Source organism: Oryx dammah, unplaced genomic scaffold, assembly GCF_014754425.2.
Source record: "Oryx dammah isolate SB20612 unplaced genomic scaffold, SCBI_Odam_1.1 HiC_scaffold_13, whole genome shotgun sequence".
Lineage (NCBI taxonomy): Eukaryota > Metazoa > Chordata > Mammalia > Artiodactyla > Bovidae > Oryx > Oryx dammah.
This window is the reverse complement of record NW_024070197.1, coordinates 40,729,524-40,750,022: the sequence shown is the minus strand read 5'-3', so window position 1 is coordinate 40,750,022 and position 20,499 is coordinate 40,729,524. Positions and strand designations below refer to the sequence as shown.

Here is a 20,499-nt window from a genome sequence, read left to right as displayed (position 1 = left end):
TATGGCCCTCTGCCTTGGCTGTTTAAGGTCAGCCTCCTTGGCACGTGTGTACCTTCTTAGTCGTTCAATCGTGTCTGACTCTTTGGGACCTCATGGACTGTAGCCCACCAGGTTCCTTTGTCCATGGAATTTTCCATGCAAGAATACTGGAGTGGATTCCCATTACCTTCTCCAGAGGATCTTTCTAACCCAGGGATCGAACCCTTGGCATTCTGGTGATATGAAACTGATATCAAACTCTTGGGAAGTCAAGTCACCAGCCTCCTTCTTCAACAAAGTTTCCATGGCTCCCAAGCACCTCTCAGCTTCTCACCTATGCATTCAAGAGCTTTGTTAAGATGACCCCACCTTCTTTCCAGCCTTATTTTGGATCTGGCTTCATCAGTCATATTTATTTATTTACTTTCTTGGCCTCACCACATGGCATATAGGTTCTTAGTTCCCCAACCAGGTATCGAACCCATAGCCCTTTCCTTGGAAGTGTAGCATCTTAACCACTGGACCACCAGAGAAGTCCCTGTCCATCATCTTTAGAACCTTGGTTTGCTCTATCCACACATGACTGACCAAATATGATGGGGCTGGACTAGGGCTTATTGGGTCTCAAAATGCTTCCCTGTCATCTGCAGCTCATACCCACAGCCCCAGCCATTGATGAGGTCCTTGATGTTTCTTCCAGGAGCTGGCCTAGTCTTCATCCTGTACCCAGAAGCAATTTCTACCCTCTCAGGATCCACATTCTGGGCCATTGTGTTCTTCATCATGCTCCTGGCTCTGGGAATTGACAGCTCGGTGAGTGACCCTGTTCAGGAGGATACCATCTGCCTACAGACACCACTAGACTTTGACCCTCCCTCCCCAAATAACTACACACTACTAAGTCTCAAAGTTTTCCCCCATTCAAATCCCTGATTAGTAGTTGTTTCCAAAAGGCCCTATTTAAATACAACCAAAGAAATCAGTACTCAGAAACGCAACAATGATGGCGTGTATGCTCACTTGTGTCCAGCTCTTTGCGACTCCATGGACTGCAGCCCGCCAGGCTTCTCTGTCCACGGAATTTTCCAGGCAAGAATACTGGAGTGGGTTGCTGTGCCCTCCTCCAGGGGATCTTCCTGACCCAGGGATTGAACTGGCATCTCTTGCATCTCCAGCCTTTGCAGGCGGGTTTTCTTTTTATCACTGAGCCACCTGCTAGGAACCAGGAGAAACCCCCTTGGCACTGTGGAAATTTATATTAGAAGGGACCTGGGATAAGCCAGCCCAATACTCTCCTTTTACAGACGGGGGAACTGAATTCAGAGTTTAGTAACTCCTGTTCTCTCACCAACCATTCTTCCCTTGGTATTTCATCAGCATCCACTCAGGCTGAGTGAGTGGACAGGAGTCAAGACCCTGTTGATAAGGGGGAGATAGGAGTTAACTCTTGGCTCCCTCTCACATGGTTTCTGAGTTCTGAGCTTGGTTGACAACAGGGCAGAAGTAGGGTGAGAGGATAGGGAGAAAGCCGAACCTGCCAATTTCTCTAGAAATCTCTTGGGGTGTGTGAGTCCAGGGCTGCTGGGAGGTTCGAGGGAGCTGGGTACCTGAGATTGGACTCCCTGGACCCCAGGGACTGAACATATTTACACAGCCTTAAAGTTGATAATTATGATCTATTTGGCAAATTTTCTAAGGACTTCAAGCCTGGGCAGCAGCCTATCAGATTGCTCTGAGGCTGCTCTGAAGAGGTAAGGGAGAAGCTAGCATTTATAGGAAAAATCCCATGGATGGTGGAGCCTGGTGGGCTGCAATCCATGGGGTCGCGAAGAGTCGGACACGACTGAGTGACTTCACTTTCACTTTTCACTTTCAAGCACTGGAGGAGGAAATGGTAACCCACTCCAGTGTTCTTGCCTGGAGAATGCCAGGGACGGGGGAGACTGGTGGGCTGCCGTCTATGGGGTCACACAGAGTTGGACACGACTGAAGCGACTTAGCAGCAGCAACAGCAGCAGCCATCTAGGGCCAGTATCCTGTTTTTTCCCATCCCGAGTCCCCTCAGGATGTACCTTTGGTTGGGAGCTGATGGCTGGAGCATCCTTTTTTTTTGCTGATATGGCGGGCCACAATTTTCATTCACCTCTGCATCCCACCCTGCCCGGTCCCCTCCAGATGGGAGGCATGGAGGCAGTCATCACGGGCCTGGCCGATGACTTCCAGGTTCTGAAGCGACACCGGAAACTCTTCACGTTTGCCGTCTCCTTTGGAACCTTCCTTCTGGCTCTGTTTTGCATAACCAAGGTGAGGGGGCTTGGCTCTGGGTCACCTGGGGCTTGTGAGGCCGCATTTCAATCCAGCCAGATATTCCCAGACTTGAAGCAGAAGGTAGGACTAGGGGACCATGGCAGTACCTGGTATCCTGAACTCTGTGGTCCTGTCCTCTAGGATTATATCCCATTGTCGTCTATCCCCTTTAAGCCTGAGGACATCCAGGCAAACCTGCTTATTGGTTTGGGGTGGGGAGCAGCAAAGGACCATTTTAAACTGTCAGCTGAAAAGAAGGGCTCAATGTGAAAGTTGAGAATTAGGTTTTATTTGGTGAACCAAACTGAGGACTTAGCCTGAAAGTGTTAGTTGCTCAGTTGTGTCTGACTCTTTGTGACTCCATGGACTGTTGCCCGCCAGGCTCCTCTTTCCTTGGAATTCTCCAGGCAAAAATACTGGAGCAGGTAGCCATTCCTTTCTCCAGGGGATCTTCACGACCCAGTATTGAACCAAGGTCTCCTGCACTGCAGGCAGATTCTTTACCATCTGAACACTAAGGAAGCACTAAGCCTGGCACAGCATCTCAGATAGCTCTGAGGGGCTGTTCCGACAAGGTCAGGGAGGAGCCAGGATGATTTCGGATGCATGTATCAGTAGGCAGTAGCTTGCAATAAGCAGTGGCTGGAAACAAGACCTTAGTTCCCTGACTGGAAACAAACCCTGGTTGCCTGGGTGGAAACAAGGAATCCTACCATTAGACCACAGGGGCTGATGCCTAGAATCTCCATCCCTAGTCCTTGTCTGCCTTGTAAGGAAAAATCAGACAAGGAGATGAAATGTATAGAGGAAAGTAAAGTATATATTAGAAAAGCAGAGTGCATGTGGAAAGATGCATGGGTGAACTCAGAGTTGCTAGAGTCGCGCCTTTGGAAAGTTTAAATCCTTGTTAAAGGGGAAGTCTTCCAGGTCTTTATCTTCTTCTTGGCCAGTTGTCTTGCTTTGACCCTCCCCGCAATGGCTAATTTACCTCAGGACCCTTCCCTGGGTGTGCACACATTTCTTAGTCAAGATGGATTTCATTGCAGAGGCATATGGAGGGGGTCTGGCATTATTATGGTCTGGCATTCCCTGCATTTTTGACCCCAAGAAGCCTTTTGCACATGTATATTGTCTTCCTGGCCCAAGGATGGAAAACATATGACCTCTTGATCTCTTAACAGAGTTTAGCCCCTCTCTATTCATGCCAATGAAGTACCCCATGCCCGGTTAAACACCGTATTCCTATTGTCATATCATCTCAAAATGTAGGCAGACCTTTGGTCCTAAACATGTAGCCCAGAGCCCATTAGTCTATTGCTTCAGGAAATGTAAACACAGGGCTGGTAGTGAGTGTCTGGCCTGGAGCCTGTCTTTTTATCACTCCAGTAAGTGTGAACAGGGGGCCAGTTGTAAATGTCAAACCTGGAGCCCATCTATCTCCTGCCTCAAGAATATATGAGTTTTTGCAACAAAAAACGAGGAAGTTGGATCAAAAGATTACTGCTAATTAAAGAAAACCAGACACCTCAAGTTAAGGAGTTTAGGGCTTTTCTGTCTATAGGAAGATGCAAGAGTCTGGGCTCATTGAAATCATTCTTTTGATATACACCTCTGCTATCTGGGGGCCAGTATCCACACTTCTTCATGCTGAGTGCCCCCGCAGGGGGTGACTGCAGCAGTTGGTTGCTATATGGTAGGCATCCTGTTTCTATCCTGCATTCCCTCAGGGCTCACCTTCAGGGCAGCTGTAATGTAATGGCTTGATGGCTGCGGCATCCTTTGTTCCTTACATGGGAGGCAACATTTTTTTCATTGATAAAATCCATCTTGCTTTTTTTCCTTAATACTGATTTATTTATTTATTTGGTTGTACTGTGTCTTTGCTGTGGCACATAGGATCTTCGATCTTCTGAGGCATGTGAGATCTTTCTGTTGTGTCATGCAGGATTTAGTTCCTTGGCCAGGGATTGAATCCTGGAAGTCTTCCAGCTTGCTTTTTACTGGCTGAAGTCCCCACCCTCAGACTCAGTGACCCCAGAAGGTCTTTGTTAGAATTCTTAGCAGCAACACAGTAGCACCCTAAACCTCATTACTTGAGTATGGGGTAGGGGTGAGTTCTGAGTGTGCCGGACAGGGGAGATCTCAATTTGATGGATGGAACAGTTGATCGCTCCTTCTAGCCATGAAGGCCTCAGGCTCTCTCTGTCCACGCCCCAGGGTGGAATATATGTGCTGACCCTGCTGGACACGTTTGCGGCGGGGACCTCCATTCTTTTTGCTGTGCTCATGGAAGCCATCGGCGTCTCCTGGTTTTATGGTAGGTGCTGGGCCCTGTGTGTGTGCAAAAGCTTCGGCCCCCTGGGCTTCTGGAGACTTTTCACCTGGTCAGGCAAAGGGGCTTTTCATCTCCAGGGCTGTCACTGGCTGATCCCAGAGTTGTGTAAGTGGCTTATATTGGTCGTAGCTCTCAATTCATCTTTGCATGAACTCCCTTTAACAAGAGGTGGCAAAGGCCCCAGAGGCATCAGTGACAGCTGTTAAGAGAGGAATTCGGAGGAAACTGCTGCTCCCTGAGCCATGCCATTCATTCTAGAGTAGGGCTGCCAGATTTAGTCAATCCAGGATACAAGACGCCTTGTTAAACTTGAGTTTCAGATAATGGGTAATTTTTTTTTTATCGTATGTCCCAAATACTGCATGAAATTTCTTCAACTAAAATTTAATTGAAAATCAAATGCAACTGAGTGTCCTGTACTTTCTCTGGCAACCTTATTCTGGAGCTGAGCGGGGAGAACTTCGTAGAAAGTGAAATGTGCTGTCACTCGCTTTTTTCCCCATGCATGCGTGCTAAGTCGCTTCAGTTGTGTCTGACTCTTTGCGACCCTATAGACTTTAGCCCACCAGGCTCCTCTGCCTGTGGGATTCTCCAGGCAAGAATACTGGAGTGGGTTGTCATGCCTTCCTCCAGGGGATCTTTCTGAACGAAGGATCGAACCTGCGTCTCTTACGTCTCCTGCACCAGCAGGCGGGTTCTTCAGCACCCCAGGGAAAGTCCCCAGTGTGTCACAGTTAACGTGTTTATCCTGTTCTCACTCTTTTCTGCTCACCAGAAAGAGTCTGGTCTCTTCTAGCAGATTAAAGTCCGGGAAGCCTCTGTATCCACAGTCATCATTGTTTTAAGATTCGGGAAGCAAGAGGAAAGAGCTGGGCTTTGGGGTCAGGCCACCTTGGCTGTGTAACAGGGACAAGTCCCCTCCCCAAGCCCTGGTTTTCCTTCTGAAAAGTGAATTGGGGTTACTCATACAAGGGGACGCTACCCTTGAGTGTGTTCTCACCTGTTCTGAACCAGCCAAGTGCCCATCCCCAGGTCTGCTGTGAGCCAGGGTGCCCCTGCTTGCCCCACTTTCTGCCTCCACCTGGGGGCAGACCCCCGCGGGAGGCAGTGGAGGGGAGTGGGTAGCCCGGGCTCTGTAGGGGCCGTGGTGACGTGCCTGCCTGTGTGTGCGCAGGTGTGGACAGGTTCAGCAATGACATCCAGCAAATGATGGGGTTCAAGCCCGGCCTGTACTGGAGACTCTGCTGGAAGTTTGTCAGCCCTGCCTTCCTCCTGGTGTGTAGTGTGTGGTGGGAGCGTCCCGGGGTGAGGGTGGAGGTGGAGATTTTGCTTCTAAGGGGAGGAAGTTGGGATGCAGAGACCTGCTCAGGAGGCTCCGCCTGCCCTGTTGATTCCCAGGAGGCTTCCATGTGAGCAGGCTGTCCAGCCTGGAGCCAGGTCTGGGGTGGGAGCTGTGTGTGCCACCCCTCAGCCCAGCTCCAGGGTCACTTTCTAGTCTTCTATTTGTATTGCTCCTGTTTCTTTGTCTCCTTTTCATTATCCATCCTTCCTCGAATCCTTTCTCTCTCTTTCCCTCCATCCTTATTGTCTCCATCCCCTGCATCCGTCTCATGCATTAGTCCTCACTTCTCTCTGGTCCCTCTCTGCATCTCTCCCTCCCTCCCACCTCCTCCCCTCTCCTTGTCTCTCTTCTCCTTCATCCTTGTATCCTTCCCCCCCTCAGTTTGTGGTGGTTGTGAGTATCATCAATTTCAAGCCACTCACTTACGATGACTACATCTTCCCACTCTGGGCCAACTGGGTCGGATGGGGCATCGCGGGCTCCTCCATGGTTCTGGTGCCCGCCTACGTCGTCTACAAGTTCTTCAGCACCCGCGGCTCCATTCGAGAGGTGAGCTCTGGACCAGCCCAGGGCAGAGTGGGGCACAGCTGGGCAGGGTGGGGACAGCAGGAGAAGGAGCATCCCAGGTCATTCCTGTTGGGGTGAGAGAGACAGACAGGAAGGAAAGAGGGGCGATGTATGTGTGATTGTGGTTGATTCACATGGTTGAATGGGGAAACCAACACAACACTGTAAAACTTTAAAAAAACACACAACGAAAAAAAGAATACACATAGCTGAGTCACTTTGCTATGTAGCAGAAACTTGCATAGCATTGTAAATCAACTATACTTCAATAAAATAAATCTTTAAAAAAGAGAGACAGACGGGACACAGACTCTAGAGTCAGACGGACCCGCCATGTTGGCCATGTTATTTACCCCCAAGCCTCAGGTTCCACTTTCGTACCCTGGGAAAATCAGGTGGACCGTGAGAGGTGAAAGGGCATGGTTAGCCCGGTGCCTGGAGCGCTGGAGATTGCCACTGCATGATGCCTGCTGTTACATCGTCTGTCATATGGAGTGTGCTCCGGCCATTGTCTCCACGGTGAACTCAGCCCTCCAGTCCCCTAAGGAGGAATTAGTCTGTATTAACTATGCCCACTCCTGTGTCCCATCTCCTAAGGTTTGTCATAACCCTAGGTGTCTCCCACTCTCCCTATCTGTATTCACCATGACCTTGTATTTTGGATTTCATCTGCCTTTTTCCTGAACCTGATACCTGATCAGCCTAAACCAGAGATTTCCAAAGTACATTTCTTCTTTGAGCTGTGTGCATTGCAGATACATATATTCAGGATCAGTATTTGGGAACCAAAGAATTTTAACTGAAATTATGTCTGCCCTATTCTTCGGTTAAATGGCCTTTCTTTATAAATAATAGGGCTTCCCTGGTGGCTCAGAGGTTAAAGCGTCTGCCTCCAACGCGGGAGACCCGGGTTTGATCCCTGGGTCGGGAAGATCCCTTGGAGAAGGAAATGGCAATCCACTCCAGTATTCTTGCCTGGAGAATCCCATTGATGGAGAAGCCTAGTAGGTTACAGTCCATGGGGTCGCAAAGAGTTGGACACGACTGAGCGACTTCACCTTCACCTTCTTTATAAATAATGGTGATAGTCTTTTCTTCGTGTCCTTCTGATTTCATTCCTTCTTTATCCACTGTCTTTACTCATACTTATTGAAAATCTGTACAGGGCAGACCATATTCTCAGCACTAGACACACTCCCCTGGACTCACATTCTCATGAAAGGACAGATACACACAGGAGGACCTAAAAGAGTGAGCCGTACAGGAACTTAGGGAATAGGGTCCCAGGCAGGGCTGTGTCCACCCCCACCCCCTTGAGACATGTCTCCTGTTCATGAAATCCTACAGTCCGGGACCTTCTGGGCCCTTGGGAGGACCGTGTTCAGTGAGCTCATCCTGGACGTGGAACCAGGACCTACTTTGAGTTATTTTATTCTTCACACTTTGAGGTCCCCCCACCTAGTGATCAGACATTGATTCCAGACACATTCCCTGAGTCCACCCTGTGTCTAGCCCCCTAAGAAGGTGGCCCTGGTCCCCAGGCAGGACTGACGTTCTGTCACTGTTTTCTCACTGTGCTCTGAGCTTGTCTGCAGTTCTGCCTCCGGTCGTGGTTGTAAAAGTGCCTGTGTGTGTGTGTGTGTTCAGTGTCAGCCCCTTCTGTGAGCTGTAAGCTCCCCCAAAGCAGAGTGTGTGGGTGTCCTTCAGCCCTGGACCCCCAGGGCTGAGGCCAGTGTGTGACAGCAGTCACTGGCTCAGTAAGCGTCCACCGCATGCATATCTCAAGGTAAAATGGCCAGCTCCATTAAGCAGGGTGGAGAGTGTCTTGTACAAACCTCTCCTGCTGTCCATGTGGGCCTGCAGGGACAAGCAGCAGGTGGCCCTGATGTGGGGTGTGCTCCGGGCTGCTGGAAGGGTGTCCCTGGGCCAAGCTGAGGCCTCCTCCACTTCTCCATCCTCACAGAGACTGGCCTATGGCATAACTCCAGAGAGCGAGCATCACCTGGTGGCCCAGAGGGACATCAGGCAGTTCCAAGTAGGTGCAGCTTGGACCATTCTGGCGGGGGCTGCGGGGTGGGGACCCACTGTGACCACACACCATACACGCCAGAAACCCCAGCGCCTGGGGGTATGATACTAGGACTGGAGGAAGAGGGGCCTGTCTTCTGACCACTACCAGCTTCCGCCTGCCCCTCTGCTCCTGGGTCCTGAGGTACCAGATGCCCCAATTTCCTCAGCTCTGTTCTCCCTCTTTGAGTTGTGACCGTGGAGTATCCCCAGATTAGGTTGAGGCTTGCTTATCTTGAAGGAAGTGCTGCAAGTGCATCAGTAACTTGGTGATCTAAGCCCTACTCTTTTCCCTTTCAAAATGTGGGGGTGGGGGTTGGGGAGTTTCCCTATGACTCCCCTGCTTCAGATTGGCTGACTTTGCAAAGCCTCCTTTGCCCTTTCTGGGTCTCAGTGAAAATTATAATTTAATTTTTCCTCTGTTTTATTTTACTTATGTTTGGCTGTGCTTGGCCTTCATTGCTGTGCGGGCTTTCTCTCGCTGTGGCAGGCGGGGGCTACTCTCTGGCTGGGGCGCTTGGGTTTCTCACTGCGGTGGCTTTTCTTGTTGCAGAGCACGGGCTTCAGTGGCAGCATGCGGGCTCTAGATCTCGGTAGCTGTGGCGCATGGGCATAGTTGCCCCGCAGCATGTGGAATCTTCCCGGACTAGGGATTGAAGCCATGTCCCCTGCATTGGCAGGTGGATTCTTAGCCATCGGACAGACCACCCGGGAAGTCCCCATGTGACAATTAGGGAACCCTCCTAGGTGTGCTCCAAGTCTTTGAAGGAAGCAGCTGTGTTTTCCGCTCCCTCTGTGGTCCTGCTGTCTTTCTCAGCAGCCCTCGTCCCTCAGTCCCTGCCCGCCCTGACCCTGGCCTTGCTGTCTCTCTCTGCAGTTGCAACACTGGCTGGCCATCTGAACCTGGCCCTGAGGAGGAACCCTGCAGCGCCAACGTTCAGGTCAAAGGCCACCCCGGACACTGTCTTGGGATTCCTCTCCGAGCCCCTCTTCTTCCTCTTTTCCAAGTTACCACTGATTTAGTGACCTGGTTTTCTTTCACCTTCTGTTCACCTGGCCTGAGGGCTGTGGGCTTTTGGATTGCTAAGCCTTGCGGGAGAAGAAGAGAGGAGGGAACAGGGAAAATGACTTCTATTGAACCTCTATTAGTTTTGAGGAAGTCTCCCCCAGTTGTGGGAGCCAGCTGGGGCTGAGGTCTGTGTCTCAGGCAGAACTCCCTACTGTGCTGGCTGGTACTTTGGGCCACAGAAGAAATCTTCAGTCCACGAAATCAGACAGGATGTTGCTTTTCAGGTCAGACTCCGTAAAACCAAAACACGCACAAGCAGCCAGGCTGAGCCTGAGGGGCAAGGGAGTGGTACATAGATCTTACCTCTCTTGTTTGCCCTGGTCAGTGCTGGGCCTTGATCAGGGAGCTTTGGGGATATTTGTCGCTGTTATGAAGTCCATGGATAGAAGCTCTGGGGGGATCATGAGCATAAATCTTCACGGTTTTCACTCCAGTTGACCTGGGTTTGATTTATGTGTGTTCTGGGACATTCTTCTGGCTTCTGGTGCTCAGAGGGCCCAGAGCTGTGGGTGTCATAGTAAGTGGCTTCTGCACAGGAGCCAGACGAATCTGTAGCGGCCGCATGCGGGTCTTGCTCTGTTAGGGGCGTGACGCCCAGAGAGCTGTCTGTGGCTCCTGGGACCTTCCTCGGGGACTCAGGATAGGAAGCCAGCAAGGCCAGCTGTGTGTCTCCACTACAGGATCCTCTGCCGTCCTCACAGAGCCGGGTCAGTGTCCAAAGGCCATCTGACAGACAGCTGTTTCTGTGGTGTTCACAGATACCTTCAAAGCTTTTCTGTGGGAATCCCACCCAGTGTGGACCAGGGGTTCTTGAGTGAGGGGAAGTGGGCCCTGAAAACTCCCTTTGTCTCTCTTCATGAGGGCAGCATGGAACCCAGGACACAGCTCCCCGGTCACTCAGGTTGAGGTCACTCATCATATTCTGAGCTGAGGGAGCCAATTGGCTGTTGTGAAGAATTTCTAGGTTGATTTCTGATACACACTCATGAGTGTTGCCCTCTGGTGGTGCTTGCTGGTTAGTGTTGGCTCATTCAGAGAGATGATTTATAGCTTGGTTAGTTGGTGGCATCTATTTGGAATTTCTCTTTGTGGTATCAGTTTCTTATGCTCTCGGAAATCTAGACTTGTGGGTTCTTGTTCTGACTGTGAGAGGCCCTGTTGCAGAATCTTGGGGGAAAAAACGAGGTCACATCATTTTCACTAGGAGTGCAGGGTGACACACACCCCAAAGGTGCTTTAGGGAAAGTGGGGCGGTCAGGGGGAGGGGGTGGGCAGTCACTGAGCCTGATCTACTGATTGAGGAGTCAGCAGAAGATGGTTACCTGGGGGCAGGCTGGGGGCAGGGGAATGGTTTTTCTCTCAGAGTCAGAGCTCTGTTGAGTCAGGCTCCTTTATGTCATTCTTTAAAGTGGGAAACTCAGGAGACTTTAGATCTTTTCATATAAAAAAGTCCAGTTAAAAATCTGAGACAACCCAAGTAACAGGTGTCTTAGACCCTGAAAAAGGTGCAGCCTGGAAGCACCCAACAGAGTGGAATAAACAGTTGTGGGAATGAGAGCAGGGTGACCGGTGCCTGGTGGTTATCTGGTCCCACCTGTGGCTCTGAATCCACCCCTGAAGGGTAATTCCTCCCTAGGAATGACCTTTTTTTTTTTTTTTTTAACAAAGCACTTTTATTCACATTGCCTCCCATCCACCCAACAGATTCTGTAGGGCTGGCTTCTCTGTCCCCATTTCCCAGGTGAGAAAACCAAGGTCCAACATTTCTGTCATTCTTGCTCAAAGTTCCTCAGCTACTAAGGGATCCAATCGTACCCTCAACTCAGCTCTGACTCTCAGCTGAGAGCACTTTGAAATTCCCAGCACAATATAGTTCACCATACCCAGGGCTGTCATGAAATATAAACAACAATCCATCCAGTCAAGTGGCCAAGGAGTATTTATTTCTTAGCAAAAGAGTAGTGTGTTAGAAGAAGGGAAGAGGGGAGGAGGAGATGTCATTTATTTCCCTCTAGCTATTTGCCAGGGAGGAAAGTATTTCACTTCTCTCCTTCGATGAAAAGAGCCACTCTAGGGCCCCAACCTTTTTGGCACCAAGGACCGCTTTCATGGAAGACAGTTTTCCAGGGATGGTTTCAGGATGATTCAGGCGCATTACATTTATTGGGCACTTTATTTCTAATATTATTACTTCAGCTCCACCTCAAGTCATCAGGAATTAGATCCTGGATGTTGGGGACCCCTGCTCTAGGGAACAGTGGCATGTGAAGAGCTGAGTCTGCTGGGCAGATATGAGTCAGAAAAGCCTGTGTACCAGGGGCCCCCTTCAGACAAATCCTGTAGTTTGCTCTTTGCTGTCTGTATGTGGCCCTTCTGCTTCCAGACACGTCTGAGGGTGAATTGGAAATGTGGTGCTAGCTGACCCAACACCAACCAACCCAGTAGTGCTGCCTTCTGGGGAAAGTTGACCCCGAGCCTGAGGAGCAGCTCTGGGGGTGGGGGCCCTGGGATACCTGTGGATGTTCTCATGGAGGTGTTGGCAGACCTTCTGGGTTCACCTTTCACCCACATTTAATGAAAAGAGAGCATGGGCTTTATCATAAATGATGTTTGACTTCTTCTTTGAGGATATTTTTTTTTAATTATTATTATTATTGTTGTTGAGGTTACCCAGGATAAGGGTGCTCTTGTGTACTGTATAGGGCACTTTTGCTATTTTACTAGATTTTTAAAGAATTTTTATTTTCCACGAAGAGTTGAAATATCTGTTTAAGACCATCCTGTTAACATCTCTTCAATGTCTAATTATTTAGTGTCGACCTGTGAGTTGGTCTTCATTCCAGATGCGAATGAGACTGAGAAGAAGGGGACCTGCCAACTCTTGCCAAATATCCTGCTAAATAAAGGTCCTCGAAGCTGCCTTAATTCTCAGAGGGGTTCCAGCCCAGGTGGGAGCCTGTCTCTTGCCAAAGGATCCTGGTAATGTGAGTGAGACTGAACATTATTACCAAAGATGTCATTTCTTAGTAAGAAGTTCACTGAGCTCGTTTCGTTTACATCCTTTGAAAGCCATGGACGGGAGAACAGAGAGGGAGTATGGCGTGGGGGAAAACGCACAGCATTTAGAGTTGCACCAGGCTGAGTCTGTGACTGTCTTGCGGGTAACCTGTGGGGACAGGCTCCACTTCTGTGGGCTGCAGAGTTCTCTGTCTGTAAAAGCAAGGGTTGAATCAGAGAACTGAAGGTCTCACGCAGGAAAAAAAAATCCTGTCTCCATAGCAACGTTATTCTGTTAAATTTACAAAGAAGGAAGAACATAGTTTACTGTAGGGCTTTCCAGAATTACCTAGTGACCAGTAACAATCTACTAAGTAGAGACATGTTGGAATTATCATGTTTTCTGGACATTCAGTACTTCCTCTTTCTTCAATATTTCTTCAGCTGTTGACGGAAACACTTGGTATTTTAAAAAATAAATGCAACCCTTTTGTTTGAAGGAATTTGAGGGTAACCGGTGTCCTGCCCTCCTAAATCTGAAAATCCACAGCTCTGAGGATGTGCAGCTTGTCTATAGTTGCAATTGTACAAGTCACCAAAATTCTGGTGAATCTAAAGTTGCTTTGGGGGTTCTTGCCCTCATCCTTCTGTTTACCCACTTCTGTGTAAACAAGGACTCTTTCTATGGTGCCCTGTGTCACGGACTGTTCCAATGTCATGCAGATGTCCATATCTGGTATGTGTTTATTTTAAAAGCTGTCCTCTTCATGGAAAATTCAGTGTACAGAATAATAAAGGATATTTCCTGTGTCATGTATCTGGTAGTGGTATTCTTTCTGGCATGAAGGTAAAATACTACAAAATTAAATAAGTCCAGTGGATCTTCTGTGATTAGTCTCCAGCTAGTAATGAAGAGCTTCTGGTCATCGTGGCCCACCTTTCACCCAAATGACTCTTTTTATAACCTAGGACAAAAGTTTGAGGGGAGGTAAATGGTGGACACATATTTTGAGTTAATTAGAAAATGGATATCTAGTTAGCTAACTAGTTTCAATTTTTCATTTCTAGGGCTGAATTTCAAGGGCCCTTCTGTTTTTGACTATGAGATACTCTCAGGGAGCGATCACAGATGTGATAGATGAATTCATACTAAAATGTGAATGACTACCTTTCTAGGTAGCTCCTAATAGACAGAAGTGGAAGTTGCTGCTTTTCATCCATTTCATATTTTTAATGTAGTTTTCAGCAAACATTTTCTGTAAAGATCTTTGTCACAAGTAGTCAATTCTGTTGTAGAATGAAAAGTAGCTTTATTTACAAGACAGGTGGTGGAATGGATTTGGCTTGCAGTCTGTGGTTTGCCCTGGACTGGGGAAAAGAACAAAGGGTTTTGAGTCAGGTTAGACCTGGGTTTGAAGACCAGCCCTACTACTTACTCCTGTGAAATCTTGGACAAGTGATGTAAAATCTCTGAGTCTCTCTTGCTTCTGAAGAATGAGAATAAGACTTTCAAGAGGATTAGCAGGATCAAACAAGATGATGAACACTTAAGAGCAACTTTTCTGGGACCACAGTGCCTGGATCCAAATCCTGGTTCCATCACTCCTCTGAAGACTTTGGCAAGTTATTTAACCTCCCTTGCCTCAGTTTATCATCTCTACATGGAAATGACGATAGTGACCACCTCATGGGGTTGTAGAGAGGATTAAATGTTAATATTGGATTCAGAATAGGGCTAGCTTGCACAGCTTGTTAGTTTATGTTCGGCACATGTTGGTTACATAACGATTATCTGTCTCTTCTCTTCACCCATCTTTGCCCATTTCAAAGGCAGCCCAGCTACTGCTGCTGTGTTTTCATGTAGCCAAAACAACGTCTGTTTCCTTGTCACCTCGTTAGGATGGCACCCCAGATGTTTGAACTGGGATTAGCCAAATCTGAGTCTCCTTGGGCCTGAGTGCATGTGAACAGCTGGGCAAGAAGTTCCAGCTTCAGAAAATACCAGCTTCCATGGGTCTTAGGAGGCAGCAGCCAACCTCTTGCAGGACCTGGCTGCCCCACAAGCCCTCTGCTGTCAGCCCCCATTAGGCTGCTGGCGAGGGAGATGCTCCCTTAGCTGGGCCATGTTTCAGGGAGGCCCTGGCCTCAGCTATGACCCAGAAGAGGTGGAGACAGAAGTGTGGTAACCAGAGACTCCCAAAAGATCTGGTGACTGATTGGTTTCAGATGTCCTTTCTATCAGCAACTGGCTTGTCAGTTATGGGCCAGGGAGGAGCTGAGCTGCCCATAAAAACATGAAGGTAAGGGATTGGGCTGCAGGAAATCAGACCACCTCTGATTTGAGGTGCAGTGACCACCTCTGTCCCCAGAGAAGGCCCAGCGAGGGTCATGGCCTGACCATACCCCGGAGCCATGGCTGACTGTTTCTACAGCAAAGAATGGCATTATGCAGGGAGCAGCCACCCCACCTACTGCAGCTTCAAGTCTAGTCCAGAGTCCCAGCCTCAGACAGGAAGACCCGGAGTCAGAGAGGAGAGCCCTGAAGCAAGTCCAGCTCCTGGAGACGGTGAGTCTGGGGCACACTTGAAGGTCACGATCAGACCAACAACAAGTCACCTGCCTGTTGCCCACCCTGAATCCATGCCCAGGTTCCTGCTACATTTCTGTTCTTATACCACAGTTCCCCAGACTTCCCTGGTAGTTGCCATTGACCCCTGACCCCTCCCATCTGGTCACTTGGTAGTAACAATAACCTATCAATGGGGAGGAGTGAGAGGGCAGGGCTGACAAGTGAGACAAACTCACTTCACAGATGAGGAAAGACATTACAGCTGTGACATTTCAAGTGAGTGACAGACAGAGCCACGACTAGAATTATTAGGTAAGCAATTAAATTGTATAGAGTCCCCCATCAGGGTTTGGGAATTGGAAGAGGGCATGGCACAAAGAGTACCCGGCTTTGTTAACAGAGAAAATGGGACTCTCCACATCTCACAAGCCATGCTTCCCAGTAGGACTGAGACCTTAGGAGCATCAGCACCTTGGACAAGGCTAGTGCCCTGAGCAGACGTTCAGTCAACAAGCACACTGTCTTATCTTGTGGCAGTTACTGTTTCCAGTACTTTACAAATTGCACCTCTTTGAAACTTCTCAGTGAGCCAATGAGGTAGTATTACTAGCCCCATTTGTAAGTGGGGAAAACTGAGACCAAAAGGGATGACACAACTTAGTAGCCAGGGGGACTAGGATTTGAAGCCAGGAAATCTGGCTCTAGTCTGACCTTTAACCACAGATGTGCCATATCCCTTGGACCCCAGCCATTCAGGCATAACATGATCCAGTTGGTAGAGGCATGGATCCTCAACTAGTTTCAACACCCTCTTCAATTAAAAATACATAATATAAAAATAAATTTGTGTGTATCCACATTTGTAATTTGTATACATACATATATTTTATATATGTTATATATATATATACATGCACTTAAATATGCATACATTTATATATAAATATAATTTGCCTACAATATGCTAGGAAGCAAATGACTTGCTCTGGACAACAAAGTAAGAGAGTTCATCTTGAACAAACCTCTCCTGTAAGTCAAGGAAAATACCTTTGCTGGCTTTCTCCAAACACACTGCATGTCTCAGTCATGCAGTCCTGCCACCCCAAACCTCAAAATTCTCCTTAAATCATCTTGCCCTCTTTCAGAGAATAGGATGGTAGTTTTCAAGATGTTAGTCCGCTACCCTCCTCATTTGCTGGCAAATTAATAAATCTCTCAAGGGGCTTTCCTGGTGGTCCACTGGTTGGGGTGCTGCACCTTCGCTCTGGAGGGTGCAGGTTAGATCCCTGATCAGGGGACTAAGATTCTGCAAACTGCATAGGGCAGCCAAAAACTAAATATAAATGAACAAATACATTTATTTAGGACTCCAGAAAGGCACTGGCCAGCACTGGTGTGTTTTTGTAACAAGAGCTGCCTCCAAAACGGCTACTGCCAGCTTCTATGTCCCCATGGTGGGCTTCAATTGCTTCCCACCTCTCCAGGAGACTCTTCTAGAACAGCAGATATGACTCAGGAAGCCCTGGAAGATCTTAGCATCCCAGGATGGAGAATCCAGATGCCAAATCACCAGGGAAGGCAAGTTGCAATTGGCAAAACCCATTTGGACTGTGATGTGAGTGAAAAACATATGCTTGTTGAATGAAGGAATAATCAATGAGCTAACAGACTGGAATGTTTCTAAGTGCCAAGAGCAGAAGAGCACAAGTTTTCTGCAAAGCTTTGGAAAAGATGGTGAGCTACTTGACAGGAAATTTTTCTCACTCCAAACAACTGGATTAGATAGGCTGGCACTCTGGTGAAGCTATCTGGAGAAGCCACTGTTCTTTTGCATTCTCTCCTGTTTCCCCCCACATCTAAAGAACACAAGGTGTTTCTAAGGCTATATATAGCCTTATGGGGTGGTATTATGATTAATACTGAATTCTGAAGACCCTGCTTTGGCCAGTGGAATGGTATCATCTAGGAGAGTGATGTATGTGCATTAAAAGGAGTGTGGTTATGTTTAAAAAAAACTTTTTTTTTCTTTCCTTTATTCAAAGCTTTGTCCACGTTCTCATTCAGCTTTGGGAACAGGGACCAACTTTTCACTTACAGCTGGGCAGACCGTTTCTGGCCGTCTCCAGGCTCCTGCTCCCCTTCTCTGGGCTGACAGGGCACTTTGGCAATGGAGGAAGACAGTCAAAACAGAACCTGAGCACTGGGGCCACCAGGTGGCACCAGCATACACTCCTGGCTGCCAAGCAGAGGCTGAGGGACTCCAGGAGGATGAAGGCTCTTTGTTCTCTGGACCCATTTCAGAGCTTCTTTGAACCCTCAACACCTGCCTGACCAGGATAGTGAAGAGCCACTCTTGTTTGGATGAAAAAACTCTGCTGGGCTTTGTATTGTTATAGCTTGGGTGGAGTTATTCACTTATTCATTCATTCTTTGATCAGAATTATACTCAGTCCCATTATTATTCCAGGAAGGAACAAGAGAATACAAGGAAGGAATAACCCTGTCCTCAGGAACTCTCAGTCTGATGAAAAAGACAGATGGTGTGCCAATAAGGAAACGTGTGTTGAGCACTGCCTGCCTGCTTTTCTAAAGCCCTCTGATGGCTCCCATTGCCTTCAAGGTAAATCCAAACTCCCCCTCCTCAGCCACCTCTCCGCTCCAATCATCTGGACTCTCTGCAGGTGTGTCCCCAAGCACACCTGGCCCCTGGACCTCATCCCTGTGTTTTTCTCTGAAACTTGCTAATTCCTATTTGTCCCTTAAGATGTCATCGCGTATAAAAGCCTTTCTGAGCCTGTCCTTGTCACTGCACTTACCACAGTTTGTCAAAGATCTTTCAGAGAACTAACAACTTTTGGTACAGGAGGTCACGACCACTTACTTTTATGTGTATCTCCAGTGCCTAGGCAAGTATTTGGCATATGGTCAGCCCTCAGTGGATGGCTGGGTTTACAGATGAATGAAGCAAGGCCGTATCGCAACCTGGCAGTGAGATCGTACACAGAATCCCACCTAGGGAGACAGGTCTCCCCATAACAGGTGGCCCTTGAGCTGAGTCATGAGAGAAATTCCAGGTCATGAGAGTCATTGGAGTGACAGCACAGAGTAGGAAGCAGTAAGGGAATACAAGGACTTGCAGATTTGAAGTGTCTAAGTAGAAGGGCTGCAGAGAGAAATAAAATCCGGAAGACAAGGGTCCTCCTATTCTGGATAAGTGGATAAGGAGATGCAATTTTTTTCGAAGGGTAGCAGGGCACCAGTGAAAAGCTTTATATTTTTCACTGGAGTAACGTGACCGAGGGATCAAACTCAGGTCTCCTGCATTAGTAGCAGATTCTTTACCATCCAAGCCACCAGGGAAGCCCTTTCACAATGTGATCATACTTGGTTGTATATAGTGTATCAGTGAGCAGTTGCTGCATAACAAACCACCCCCAGGCTGAAAACGACAACCATATATTTGGCTCCTGGAATTTCTGTGGGCCACCTTGGAATTTCTGCGGACCTGGACCAGCCTCAGCGGGTCTTGACTGGGCTCACCCATGTGTCTGCAGCTGTGGGTCTTAGGTGCTTCCAGGTGCTGTCTCATTCTCCAGCAGGCTCAGCTGGGCTTCTTCACATGGCAGTCACAGGGGCGGGAGAGTAAGGGTTCACGTGCAAGGCTTCTTGAGTCCTGAGTCAAGAGCTGGCAAACCATTACATCTGCTCTATTTTATTATCAAAGTAAGTTAAGAGTCCAGACACTTCCTGAGTGCAGTTACAAAATCACATCACAAAGGGCATGCCCAGAGAGAAGTGAAAATGATTGTAGCCATTCAGATGGATCGCTCTGGCTCTGCAGGGTGGAGAACAACAGCAGGAAGCACTAAAAACTTGGCCCAAAAGTTTATTTGGGTTTTTCTGTAAAGTGTGCTGGAAAGAAACCCAAAGGGGCCTTTCAGCCAACCTAAATAGGATCTTCAGTTAGCCCAGGTAAGAGGCAAAGGATAGATCCTTTTCAGACAAATGCTTTTGAGTCAAGTTGCCTCAGCACTTCTGAGGTGCTAAGTACTGAACTGGTTCCATCTTGGAGCCCGCGGAGGTCACCTGGACCAGAAGGCATTTAATCTCAGTTTGAAGGAGGAATAAGATTTGAGAATCTCCCTGCGGCACCCCGCCCCGCCCCCAGCCCCCACCCTGGCCCCAAGCAACTGCTTCATGGTTAGGGCCCTAGAGGCTGCAAGAGACAAGGGAGCAATCTGAATGCTGTCGCTGGGTGTGTCGGCTCAGGCATAGTCACCATTCTTTGGGATCATTGCTGAGAGTCTTGCCCTGGGTTGGAGGTCAGCCACCACCCTTGAAGGAAGTGTGGTTATTATCGACACTGCCCACAAGAGGGCAGCAGAGAATTGTCAGTCAAATGGGTGCCTTTGGCCAGGCTCGGGCATGAAGTTAAACATGAGAAGCCCAGATAAATATCTTTAAACCATGTTCTGTGTAGGAAGGAAGAATTACTTTGCACTTATAGACTCAGGTTCTGGAGTCAGACAACCAAGCATCGTATCCCGGCTGTGTCATGGATGTGAGACCTGTGCTCTTATACAACAACCACTTTCAGAAGCCTCCAGGCCCTGTGATTGCTTTAGTACTCTATTGTAATCTTGAAATTCTTAACAATTTTTAAATTATTCCCTGTGAAGTCCGGTCCCTTTTAACTAATCTTCACAAAAGCCTCACTGTCCATATCCATGCTCAGTCACTTCAGTCATGTCCAACTCTTTGCGACCCTTTGGACTGCAGCTCACCAGACTCCTCTGACCTTGGGATTTCCCAGGCAAGACTACTGGAGTGGGTTGCCATTTCCTTTTCCAGAAGATCTTCCACAACACAGGGATGGAACCCAGGTCTCCTGTGTCTTCTGCATTGCAGACAGATTCTTTACCCACTGAGCCATCAGGGAAGCTCAAAGGCTCACTAAGTAGACATTAATATGTCCATTTTACAGATGAGTTAACTGTGGAGATGGAGTCAAACAATATGGACTTTCTAAAGGTGGAAAGCAGCAGTAGGGGATAATCATCTCCTAATTTGGTTCTTACTCTGTTCTTACCCTTGGTTCCAGGCCTCTCACAGTGTCACAACACCAGGAAGGGGATTAAACCCAGTGCAGCCTGGGCTGTCAGAGCACTGATGGCCAGAGCACTGGCTCTGGACTCAGGAGACAGAGACAGAATTCAGAGCATGATTTTCCAGCTGACCTCGGGCACGTACATTTCCCTCTCTGAGCC

At 48.3% G+C, this 20,499-nt stretch overlaps 1 protein-coding gene across 1 annotated transcript in view; it reads left to right on the top strand.

The window, feature by feature from the left end:
* SLC6A2 (solute carrier family 6 member 2) overlaps positions 1-13,480 on the top strand; it is a 41,483-nt gene extending 28,003 nt beyond the window's left edge. Inside the window, exons 8-14 of the mRNA XM_040254012.1 lie at positions 680-792; positions 2,155-2,283; positions 4,504-4,603; positions 5,796-5,896; positions 6,345-6,512; positions 8,494-8,565; positions 9,475-13,480. Coding sequence (XP_040109946.1) covers positions 680-792; positions 2,155-2,283; positions 4,504-4,603; positions 5,796-5,896; positions 6,345-6,512; positions 8,494-8,565; positions 9,475-9,498 — 707 coding nt within the window. The 3' untranslated portion in view covers positions 9,499-13,480. The remainder of the gene's footprint in view (positions 1-679; positions 793-2,154; positions 2,284-4,503; positions 4,604-5,795; positions 5,897-6,344; positions 6,513-8,493; positions 8,566-9,474) is intronic.
* Positions 13,481-20,499: the final 7,019 nt, after the last annotated feature.